Source organism: Podarcis melisellensis, assembly GCF_964234715.1.
Source record: "Podarcis melisellensis genome assembly, chromosome: 1".
Lineage (NCBI taxonomy): Eukaryota > Metazoa > Chordata > Lepidosauria > Squamata > Lacertidae > Podarcis > Podarcis melisellensis.
The window spans coordinates 69,393,048-69,405,599 of record NC_138528.1 but is presented as its reverse complement, the minus strand read 5'-3'; the positions used below and the strand labels follow the sequence as shown (position 1 = coordinate 69,405,599).

Sequence of the window (12,552 nt, the reverse complement as noted above, 5' to 3'; positions counted from 1 at the left end):
TGGTGTAAATGGGCATTGTTGTCTTGGAAGATGCTTAGTAGGGCCAATTCTGGGGTGATGTCTAATACCTGCCTAGTTATTTTACATATTTCTCGTATGGCTGTTGTCCAGAATAGTTGGATTTTGGGGCACTCCCACCACATATGGAGGTATGTGCCTGTGGAGGTGCACCCTCTCCAGCATTTTGGTGAAGTTCCTGGGCGTATTAGCACTAGTTTTTCACATTGTTTATGGCTATATCAGTCCCCAGGAAATTACTTGCCAGGTGTCAGCAAAGGTTGCATTCATTCTCTATGCAGATGGAAACTATACATGAGAAAGAGCATTTGTGGGTGCTATGGGCTTAAAAGTAACTCTGTTTTTTCTTTTCTCTCTGCAGTCCTACTTCGTTACAGATTATGATCCCACAATTGAAGATTCTTACACAAAACAATGTGTGATAGATGAGAGGGCAGCAAGATTGGATAGTAAGTTGTTGTTGTTGATGATGATGATTGACCCTCAACAGAATTTGCACTGGCCTATAGAATGTATGTTTGCTCTCTTGTTGATACAGGTACTAAAACTGATTTTCCTTAACTTTGTATAGAGACTGTAATAACTTTGTGATGTACCCATTTACTAGGCCAAGCCTTTCTCCCTTTCTTTTGTGGTACAGTTTTCAACCTCTTAATATAGAAGCTAAAGGCTTAACCAGATGTGGGTATCTGTATATTAAATTGCTGGCTTGCCAACACTAGGCTGTGGTGTAGGGTTAATTTATAAGGTTATACAGGGCAGGCATGGGATGGGAACAACATCTGCCCCTTCCTGAGCTCTGCTGCTTTAAGGCACATCGCCCCCCTCTCTCACACACTACCTCGCTAGCCCGTAAAATTAACTAGCTTCTTGATTTGCTTAGTCCTAGATACAGCAGGCCAAGAGGAGTTTGGAGCTATGCGGGAACAGTACATGCGGACAGGAGAAGGCTTTCTGCTTGTTTTCTCAGTCACAGATAGAGGAAGGTAAGGCAAAAAACAAAATTGCTGCAAAACGTGGATCAATACCTGGATTGTGTAGGGGCAGAGCTAGAATAACACTGAAACGGGGTTGTGGCTTGCAACATCCTGAATTAACTGTAGGGTCAGAATCCAGAGTTCTGCCTGCTCAAGAGAATTGCAGACTTGTGTTATTTGAAAAACAGTCGCCCTGCCACATGATAAATCAAATCACTTTTTTTGGGAGTGGGGGTGGGGGTGGAACTCAAGAGTTTTTCAAAATCATGTTGGCATTTTAAAGGAAGGTAAAACAATTCTAGTGGGTGAATACAAGGTCTTGGGATACCTGCTGGGCTGGTGGGTCTGTATGTGTTATCTTCAGTTTGCATCTCATGTCTGCAGCAAGTACTTGTTAGATGGCCTTAGGCAATCCTTAACTGTGAAGCTGTGGATTCTTAGCATGCTGCTGCTGTTTATTTATTTATTTATTTATTTATTTTTATTCCAGCTTTGAAGAAATCTATAAGTTTCAAAGGCAGATTCTTCGAGTAAAAGATCGTGATGAATTCCCTATGATTCTAGTTGGCAACAAAGCAGACCTGGACCATCAGAGACAGGTAACCTATTGGCAATAGTCAGAGTTTGAAAAAGGGATCTCCCTTTTTCGAGGGAACTTCCATAACTCGGTGGCATAACTTTTGCATGCAAGTCCCCAAGTTCAATCCTTGGCATCTTTGCACCGGGGGAAAGCTCCTTGGAGAGCCACTATTAAACAGGGCAGGTTGGAATTGTAGAACATTTTCTCTCTCTTGAGAGCCACATTCCTTCTGGGATAATTGGCCATGGAACCCAGGTCAGCAATAGTTGGTGGGATCAGAGCCAAACGTTTGGCAGAGATGGAACCAGATGCGGTCAGGGCACCCCTTCTCTTTCTGCTATTCCCATTTCACCCCTCATTGACATCAGCATGAAATAAGATTAATGGCCACATAATGGTTGATGCCATGTGGAATTGGGTTGAAGCCATATGCCTATCTCTAATCTAGACATTCCTGAGCTAGATAAAGTGGTCTGACTTGGTATAAGGCAGTTTTCTTATACCAGTAATAGCAAGAAGATGATTGTGACAATAAATTCCACAGTCAGCTGGATTAGGCCACAGGATATGCTCTCATGAAATTCATAGGCCCAAACCATTATTGTGTATTATCTCTTTCCATATGACTGATCTGTAGTTTTTTTGGGAGGAGACACTCTGGTGATGAATAAATCCCTTTTGTCAATGACATTTAGCATCAAGTGGCTATAAAGGAGATCTGACACAGTCCTTGTTTGGAGGAATGGGTGCTAAGATAAGGACATCTGTAGTGGATACATACATGTTCCCGTAAAGAGGCTTGATACTTAGGAAGTGGCTTAGGAAACTGGTCTTCCTGATTATAATGTTGCACTTTCTACGTTAACTCAGCTTGTTCCCTGAGTAATTGCCATATGAATGATTCAGGTCAAAATCTATGAGGATGAGACAATGATCCATGACATCATTATCAAGGCATGAGTCTCTCTTCAATTATGTTTACAACACTTGCCATACCAACAATTACTCATCCCATGAGAGTGTGCCCAGGAGGACCATCTCTTAATAGCTAGTGTAGCCTCTAGTAAAAGGGGGTTTCCATTCTGAATGCAAGAAGTCAAGTTGTCACTTTTATGAACAAGTATGTATTCTTATTTCCCATCTGTTTGGATCTTGCAAGCTATTCAAGCACTATCTACAACTTGAAAAGTACTTTGAGAGCTGGCACATTATCAAGACTATTCCAGAACCCTAAACAAACGTCTGTGTGCTGTGCTCAGCTCCGAGGTATCTGAATCCTATGGCATATATCTTGCCATACAATGAATACACTGAACACAATGAGTGGCATCCACTTAACTTGTTTGGTCAATGCAAGGATTTCTGCTTGTGCAACATACCTCCTCCCCTTGCACTGACACACTGAGTTAGTTGGCTACCAACAATGACATTATGTGGAAATTCATGCACATCAAGGCAAATTTATTTAGGGAAGCTGCAGTACTGGAATAGTAACTAATGTGGGTCAGGTGGAGTGGCTTGCCATGCCTTCCTTTTTAATTTATGAATGGTTTTATGTGTTTTCTAATTGCAATAGCTTTATAAGCACACTTTCTGTTGTTTTAACCCTCCCTGGGACCTTATGGAAAAGTGTTGGTAAGAAATATTTTAAGTAAATAGTGCACCCCCTTCCATACCTTCTTCAAGAGGGACGTGTGTGTTACAAATGTCCCCAGCATGAAGGAAGGAGGTCACTTAATCATGTGCTGAGAGAAATGTCGCCTAATAAAGGCACTGCTTTCCCTGTAGCATCCAGTAACTGCAGGATCCAATAGTTCCAATTTTCCTAATAGTTTTAATATTCCAATTTTTTTAGCATAGTGACTTGGGCTGCACAGGTAGAAGATAGGTGTTATTGGAGGAAGTGGAGCAAGAACTCAATTTAGACCCAGTGTTAAAGTTTCAGTTCCACAGTGCATTGTCTACTACAGTGGTACCTTGGGTTAAGAACTTAATTTGTTCTGGAGGTCCATTCTTAACCTGAAACTGTTCTTAACCTGAGGTACCACTGTAGCTAATGGGGCCTCCCACCGCCACCACGCGATTTCTGTTCTCATCCTGAAGCAAAGTTCTTAACCCGAGGTACTATTTCTGGGTTAGCAGAGTCTGTACCCTGAAGTGTCTGTAACCTGAAGCATCTGTAACTCGAGGTACCACTGTACTCATGATGACCTATAAATTACCTCCAGCTTCAGAGGCAGTATGCTACTGAGCACCACCTGCTGAGGACCAAAGCCTGGGAGAGAGCCGTTATTTTCATGCCCTGCTAATGGTGTTTTTCAAAACAGCTAGTTGGCTGCTGTCAGGGAACTGCCATCAGAGAGAGAGATGGGGGTAAGGCTCCAGGAGAATAGGAGAGACTATACAGCAGAAGCAGGAACCAGCAGGGGGAGCGCAGGAGTTCCAGCAGAAGGGAAATCGGAGGGAAGGCTCTGGGATACTTCTAGTGAGAATAGTGCAGAGGTAACAAGACCCCCGTTAGCAACTCCCACCCCTCGCCGGAAACTGTCACGCAGAGAGTCACGAAGGCGGATGTCCGTCAAACAGCTTTTATGTTGGAGTAAATTCCGTAGACGCCCACTGTCAGATTCTACCAGCGACTGACGGAGTCATGCTTTGGGGGCTCCGTTAGTGCCTGGGTTTGGTTGACCAGCCAAACCCCAGAGGGATTAAGCTTTTACGCACAAGCAGCTCATTATCCCATCACAGCAATCTGACAGTCTTTGAAAGCGGCTTGTGCAAGCAGAGGGCATCATGAGCGAACCAGCCGGAACCGGAGGAGCAGGAGCTGGAGCTGGAGCAGGTCCAAGCCTGGAAGAAAGGTACAGGGCGTTGGAGGTCCAGCTCGCTCTGCAAACGGCGAGGCTCGAGGAGACGAGGGCGCAAGATGCGGATAAGGGGAAAACCGCCCCACTTGCCAGAAAGGTGCCTGGATTGGTGCAGAAATTTGGGGGGGATCCCAGGAACTATCAAGCCTTTAGAACGGAGATGCAATATGCTCTCAATCTACTGTTTGATGACTTCCCCGATGAGAGCTCTAGAGTGGCGTACGTGATTAGCCATCTAGAGGGAGGGGCGAAGCACTGGGTCCGACCCCTGATGGCAGCCAATAATGATATCTTGAAGGACACGAGGAAGTTTTTTCGCGCCATGGACCTGATGTTTTCCAGCGAGATTGAGCAGGGGGTGGTGCGCAGGCAGTTAATGGCGTGCAAACAGGGGAGCCGATCTGTACGTGAGTACTGGACTGAGTTCACTATGCTGATTCATAGACTGGGGTGGGATCTGGCAAGTGAACCTATTCATATGATGTTTGAAGAAGGGCTCTCTCCGGCAGTGAAAGATGAACTTTCCCGGGCGCCCAGGGCGGAGTCTATGGATCAGCTGACTAAATCTGCGCTGGCCATAGGAGCACGCCTAGAAGCAAGGGCTTTGGAAAAGCGGGAAGGAAAAGGGGAACGTTGGAAGGACTTCCGCATTCCAGAGATTCCGGAGCAGTCTTTCCCGCCAGCAGAGCCGATGGAACTTGGAACAGCGCGCGCGCACGCAGTTTCAAACACCAGTGAAGGGCGGAAGAAGGAGGGAAAGAGCGCCAAGAGATGTTATCTCTGCCAACAGCCAGGGCACTTTGCCAGAGTCTGTCCGCAGAGGAAGGAATGGCAAGGGATGGCAGGAACTGTTGGGGGGAAGGAGGAAGGAGAAACCGAGGAGCAAGTAAAAGCCAATGCCTGGCTGCCAACATCAGGGCACAGCAGCCAGGCCAGGGAGTAGTGAATGTGCCCACGCCGGAGCCTCCAAGACCAGCGCTTGTGATAGAGGTGTTGCTGGAACTGTCAAACGGACACCCACTAAAGATAAAAGCGCTATTGGATTCAGGCAGCTCCTGTAATTTCATGAGTAAGGAGTTTGCAGCTGAACACCAGATACAGACTATTCCATTAAGTAAGCCTTTGCAGGTGACCACCATTGATGGGAGGGAACTGTTGGGAGGTGAAGTGAGCCAACAGACTGTACCAATGATTATGAGGGTGGCAAGACACACAGAACTGATAGCGTTTAACGTAGCCACCTTGGGAGGAGCTCCCATTATTTTGGGAATGAGCTGGCTGGCACTACACGATCCGCTAGTAGGCTGGCATCAGAGAGTGGTTTCCTTTGGATCAGCACATTGCCTAGAACACTGCAAGGAGGGAGAGGGTCAGGCAGGGGCCAGGGCCACTCTAGCAGGGATGGAAGTGACGGACAAGGGGAAGGTGCCACCACAATATGCTGACTTGATTGACGTCTTTAGCGAAAAGGAAGCAGATAAACTGCCCCCGCACAGACCCTTTGACTGTCAAATCACCTTACTCCCAGGAGCACAATTGCCAGTGGGCAAGCTGTATGCAATGTCAGACAGTGAGATGCAGGAGTTAAGGGAATTCATTGACAAGAACCTCAAGCGAGGTTTCATCAGAGAGTCACGAGCGGTGGGGGGCAGCCCAGTGTTCTTTGTGGACAAAAAGAAGACGGGTAAACCCAGGCTGGTGTGTGATTTCAGGGCCCTAAATGCTGTGTCAGAACCAGTGACTTTCCCTATGCCTAGAATTGATGATATTCTGACACGGGTGAGAAAAGGGAAAATTTTTACCAAGCTGGACCTTAGGGGGGCATACAACTTGATACGTGTGAGAGAGGGGGATGAGTGGAAGACCACTATGTTCACCCCCTTGGGGGCTTTTGAGTACTTAGTTATGCCTTTCGGATTACAAGGGGGTTCAGCCTGCTTTCAATCATTCATGAATCACGTCCTGGGGCCATTGCTCTACAAGAACTGCGTAGCGTTCTTAGATGACGTCTTGGTGTACTCAGAGAATGAGGAGCAGCATGTGCGAGATGTTAGAGAAGTACTGAGCAAACTGCGAGAAAATCGGCTGTGGGTGAAACTGGAGAAGTGCCAGTTTCATACCAGGGAGGTGGAATTCCTGGGGTACCGGTTGTCTGACAAGGGGTTGGCCATGGATCCCAGCAAGGGAATGGAAAACACCAAGGACCAAGAAGGACATGCAAAGGTTCCTGGGCTTCGGAAACTTCTATGGAAAGTTCATCAAAAACTTTGCCCATTTAACAGCGCCCATCACGGATTGTCTTAGCAGCAAGAAAGAATTTGCTTGGACGGAAGAAGCGCAGCGGGCGTTCGAACGTTTAAAGGCGGCGTTTGCGTCGGAGGAGCAACTTTTGCACGTGGATCTACAGCAACCAATGAGAGTGGAGACTGATGCGTCAGACCGAGCGGTGGGAGCCGTGCTTCTCCAGCCGGGAAAAGATACATCTGAATGGAGACCGTGTGCATTCTTCTCGCGGAAGTTGAACAAATCCGAGAGGAACTACACAGTATACGACCGAGAACTGCTCGCCATTCATGAAGCGTTCCGGAGATGGCGGCACTTGCTGATTGGGGCGCAGCACAAGGTTCAAGTCCGGACTGACCACAAAAATCTGGAGTACTGGAGAACAGCCCGAGTGCTGAACCAGAGACAAGTGAGATGGGCCCAGGAGTTCTCCAAATTCAACTTTGAGATTCGTTACGTGCCAGGGTCTGAGAACGTAAGGGTGGACGCTCTTTCCAGGAAACCTGAGTACTTAGAGGGGGAGGGTGCGCCTGAGGCAAGGCATGTAATCTCTGAAGACCGCTGGGTGTGTGGGGCGGCATTGGTGGGGCAGAGAGAACTGTTAGAGGGTACGGAGAACGACGAATACGCCCAAGGGAAACTCAGAGAGCTCAGGAGGACAGAGGAGAACACAGGGGGGTTTGAAGAAAAGAACGGGGCGCTGTATTACAAAGGGGCACTGTACATACCTGATGGGGAACTGAGGGGCAGAGTACTCAAGCAGTTGCATGACAGCCCCACAGCGGGGCATTTTGGACAGCACAAAACCATGTGGTTGGTTACCAGGGAGTTTTGGTGGCCCAAGGTGAGGGAGGACGTACGGGAATATGTCAGGGGTTGCGACAGGTGCCAGCGAGCGAAAGGGGAGAGGGCGGCGCCAGCGGGGCTCTTACAACCCTTACCCACACCAGAAAGGCCATGGGAGGCAGTCTCCATAGATTTTATGACGGATCTGCCAAAATCCAAGGGCAAGACGGCTGTCATGGTGGTGGTAGATCTACTAACTAAGATGTGTCATTTTATAGCCTGTTCACATGCGGTCACAGCGGAGGAAACCGCCAAGTTGTTTGTAGAGCATATTTTTAGGTTGCATGGCGTCCCCTTGAGGGTGGTCAGCGACCGAGGGAAACAGTTTACTTCCAGGTTCTGGAGGAAGCTTATGAGTTTACTGCACGTGGAAATCAATTTCTCCACTGCCTGGCACCCAGAAACAAATGGGCAAGCGGAAAGGGCAAACGGGATTTTACAACAATACCTGAGGTGTTATGTAAAGGACCGAGAAAATGATTGGGTAGATAAGTTACCTCTGGCAGAATTTGCCTACAACAACGCGGAGAACGTGTCCACAGGGATGAGTCCCTTTCTGGCAAATTATGGGTGTCATCCCAGGGCATTTCCAGGAGAAGGAGGGGAGAGGTGGAGCGTGCCGGCGGCGGAACATTTTGTTGAAGAGATGGAAGCGATCCACCATCAGCTTCAACTTAACTTAGAGAGAGCCAAGGAAGAATATAAAAAACAAGCAGACAGAAACAGGAGGGAAGGCGAAACTATAAGGGTGGGGGACCGGGTGTGGCTATCCACCCAGGGACTACCATTCAAGGGAGGGTGTAAGAAACTGAGACCCAAAAGATTGGGACCCTTTGAGGTCATACAGCAGGTCAACCCAGTAGCATTCGAACTCAGACTGCCCAGTCACATGAAATTGCACCCAGTATTTCACAGGTCATTACTGTCGCTGTACCGAGAGGGACGTGAGTGGGGGGAGCGTGAGAGAGAGGTCACCCAAACGCCCGTGATAGAAGAGAGAGAACGCGACATGAACGTGGCAGGAATCATTGATTCCAGGTGGAAGGGGAATCAGGTGGAATATCTGGTAGAATGGGAGGGGGAAGCAGAGTCGGAAAACACTTGGGTACCCGCGGAGGTAGTCAACGACGAGGTTTTAATAGAAACATTTCATCGGCGTTTCCCAAAAAAACCGCAACCCGTGGCACGATTTAGAAGGGAACACTTTGGGACCACTGATGAGGAAGGAGAGTTTGAAGGGTTCCCAGAGTCAGGGGTGGGTGAGGAAGCCGACTCCGACGAAGAAGAGGAAGACGGGGAAAGCGACGGTACGCCATGGCTAGAAGTGTTTGAATCCTCGGACGACGAGGAGAGTTCCTTCAGGGGCTTTCCGCCCTCACCGCCAGTGGGAGAGGAGGCGGGGGGTGAAGGGGACCCTGGGGGGGAGGTGGATGTCAGGGAACTGCCATCAGAGAGAGAGATGGGGGTAAGGCTCCAGGAGAATAGGAGAGACTATACAGCAGAAGCAGGAACCAGCAGGGGGAGCGCAGGAGTTCCAGTGGAAGGGAAATCGGAGGGAAGGCTCTGGGATACTTCTAGTGAGAATAGTGCAGAGGTAACAAGACCCCCGTTAGCAACTCCCACCCCTCGCCGGAAACTGTCACGCAGAGAGTCACGAAGGCGGATGTCCGTCAAACAGCTTTTATGTTGGAGTAAATTCCGTAGACGCCCACTGTCAGATTCTACCAGCGACTGACGGAGTCATGCTTTGGGGGCTCCGTTAGTGCCTGGGTTTGGTTGACCAGCCAAACCCCAGAGGGATTAAGCTTTTACGCACAAGCAGCTCATTATCCCATCACAGCTGCTATGGAGAAGCAGGATGCTGGGCTAGATGGACCATTGGTCTGATCTGGCCAGGCTCCTCATATTTTTTGTTATCTTCTCAGTCACTGCAACATTCAGGCTACTGATCTGAGGCCAGTGTTTAGTTTCAACACTTCAGTGTATATATTCTGCATTCAAAGTTTATATGGAAACAATTTGATTCTAAGCCTTCTTAGGCTCTGTCTTCACATTTTTAAACATACAGTGCTTTGGGCTCTAAATTTTAAAAACTCATTTGTATTCAATTAACATATTAACAAAGACCAGAGTTGAGGAAGTCTTTGCACAGGACTGCAGTGCCGGTAATATGCAAGAATTGCTGTAGGAGATGAGAGTATTCATTAGCTAAGTCAGCCAGTTAGAAAGCATCAGTAGATTGCTGAATGTGTATCCTATCTTGGCTTGTTTTCAGGTAACGCAAGAGGAAGGTCAACAACTAGCAAGGCAGCTGAAGGTAACATATATGGAAGCATCAGCAAAAATACGACTGAATGTAGACCAAGCTTTTCATGAGCTTGTCAGAGTTATAAGGTAATCCCATTTATTGTAAATATATTGAAATGCACTTTAACAAAAATAAAGAAAGAAAGAAAAGAAATACAGCTTCCCTTTGATATCTCTGTATAGGGAAAGTGCCTGAATACTGTAACAAAATGTAAACTACTATGTTTTTGTAACACTAGAATTAATGTGAGGCACATAGGAACACACGCTTTTTCTTTTTTCTTTTGGCAGATGTGTAGCAATTTCCCTTGCATCTTGTTTAAATGTATCCACCTTGACACTGTTGTCACTGTATCACTGGGTCATTTAACAGTATCATGTAATGGGGAATGTTAATGTTGCCAAGAGTTCCAGCGTGAATTGTCCTATATAATATATTTACCCCTCTGTTGTTATAGACAATGTATTGTGGAACTGCAACATTGACACTGGGCACTGACTCAGCTGGTTCTTCTACAGTACTACCCTTTTCCTTCAGGACAACACTGTGTTCAGTTCACCTTCTAAAAATCTCCTTAATGAGGATATGTAGTTTTTCTGTTAGCCTGACATTGCCAGGAAAGCGTAAAGTGAGCACTTCTCTTGTTCATAGTCTATCAGGGTAGATGGAAAGCCTTTCGCTATCTCAAGCTTCCTGTCTTTAATAACAAAAAGACAAGTGTTATAAGCAGGAACACTTGCTGTTTAATGTAAAATATTACACACATCAGACTCCGTTACTTTAACTTGAGCACATTTTTCATTCAGTAATACTCCTGTTGGGATGTGTTGCCTATGTTGCTGTTTTGAGTTCTAGTAATCAATAGCATTATACAATCAAGCTGCACCTACATCAAGTGTGTATTAGGATACTCCAGGGACTTCTATGCCATGGGACAGCTGTTGCTGTGCATCTGGCCTCTAGAAGGGGTGAAGCCTACAACCTAGGCTGTTTCTACAGTCCTTTCCAACCAAGCATTGACAGAAGTCACCATGCTGTGGGAGAAGAGGCTAGGATGAGACATTTCAAGTATTGCCAACAGTGAATGCTCCACAAAACCTGATCGGATCTCCACAAAACACATCAGTCTGGGAGCTAAAAGGGTCTCTTTATTCCCTCGAATACCTCGGCTGCTTGCTGCATTGCTGCAGTAATATCACACATATTCCTAAAAGATGAAATCTGCTTTCATCTTCAGACCTATGTATATTAAGAGAAATGGACAATGGTCTGTATTGACAATGCAGCTGTATTTTTTAGCAGAGGAATCTAGGGTCAGTTGAAAAGCAAAGTTAGTGCCTCTTTTATATATGGAATTGCATTGGACTGGAGTGTATTGTTTCTATGGACATTTTTTGCTTAATTCACAGGAAATTTCAAGAGCAAGAATGCCCTCCTTCCCCAGAGCCGACAAGGAAGGAAAAGGACAAGAAAGGATGTCATTGTGTCATCTTCTAAGAATCCTCTGAACCAAGCTGTCAACTGCCAGATTAATTCTACCTTTCTGCCTACCTTTCTATGTGTCTCGGTGTTTTGTCTAGCCTTATATGTGCATGTCGTATAAATGGTCACCAAAGTAGCCTTAGGCTAAAAGAACAAGGCTGACCCAGTCTAGAAGACATCTTAGTCATCTCAGGGCAGATGTCAAAACACTAAGGCTTCTTTTAATACTTCCTGGTTTCTTTCTCCTCTTGTGTCAAGAAGCTTGCACCTTGTGGAGTTTTATTCACAAAGGAAACAAAACAATATTAAACAAGGTATTGAAGTCAAGCTTAAGCATTGCTGGTATGGGTATTTTTTCCACTTGTGACATCTGTATTAATCACACTTGAGAGGGAATCCTCTGATCAAAATGTAGAGTATTTTTTTAAAAAGTGGATTTGAAGGTTTTACCCTTTAGTAGGTTAGACTTCAAAATTCAGCTTGCCTTACAGGAAGCCAATACACTGAATTTCATTGTCAGTAAAGATTTTTTGTGTGTTTCAGCTCTTGTTTATGCTGCAGCTTTTTCAGTGGTCAACAGTCTACTGTATTTATTTTATGGCTCCAGTAACAGCTACAGGATTTATTATTATTACAACTATGTGGCCAAATACCTGTGCTCACTCTGGACTTGGGCATTTGTTTCAGTTTTAGAAGATTTTACATCATGGTTTGGAATAAATTGTGTCTTCCTTTTGTATTTTCCAGGTAAGGGATTCAAGAAAACTAAACCTGTAGCTGTTTTTTTGTTTTTTTGTTTTTTTGTTTTGATGTAAGATAAAAAAAAGATGAATTTTCTCTTTTCATTGTCAGATGATTAAATGTTTTTTGCTATATACTTTTATACATTATTTTCTTATCAAACTAGTTAACAAGTATTTTTATATGTTTGTAAGCAAATATGCTTTCATGGCATAATGTGTAAATGTAAAGATGAGTATTTAATTCTCACAGTACACTTTTAACTGACAAAATTAATGCAAGATCTGCAGAACTGTGGTAGAACCTCTTTTCTGTTCCAGTTGTATACACCAGTGGCCGATTATGTGCCTGCCCGATGTATCTGTTAAACTGTCATGTTTTTCAAATTGCCTTCCATACCCTTTACAAATGACTGACCATTATGTGACTATTAAACTGTACAAACCTTTA

At 45.6% G+C, this 12,552-nt stretch overlaps 1 protein-coding gene across 1 annotated transcript in view; it reads left to right on the top strand.

Annotated features, from left to right (window-relative positions):
• RRAS2 (RAS related 2) overlaps positions 1 to 12,552 on the top strand; it is a 37,490-nt gene extending 24,938 nt beyond the window's left edge. The window contains exons 2-6 of the mRNA XM_081918959.1: positions 380 to 467; positions 902 to 1,004; positions 1,486 to 1,594; positions 9,847 to 9,965; positions 11,289 to 12,552. Of these exons, the coding sequence (XP_081775085.1) occupies positions 380 to 467; positions 902 to 1,004; positions 1,486 to 1,594; positions 9,847 to 9,965; positions 11,289 to 11,376 (507 nt within the window). The 3' untranslated portion in view covers positions 11,377 to 12,552. The remainder of the gene's footprint in view (positions 1 to 379; positions 468 to 901; positions 1,005 to 1,485; positions 1,595 to 9,846; positions 9,966 to 11,288) is intronic.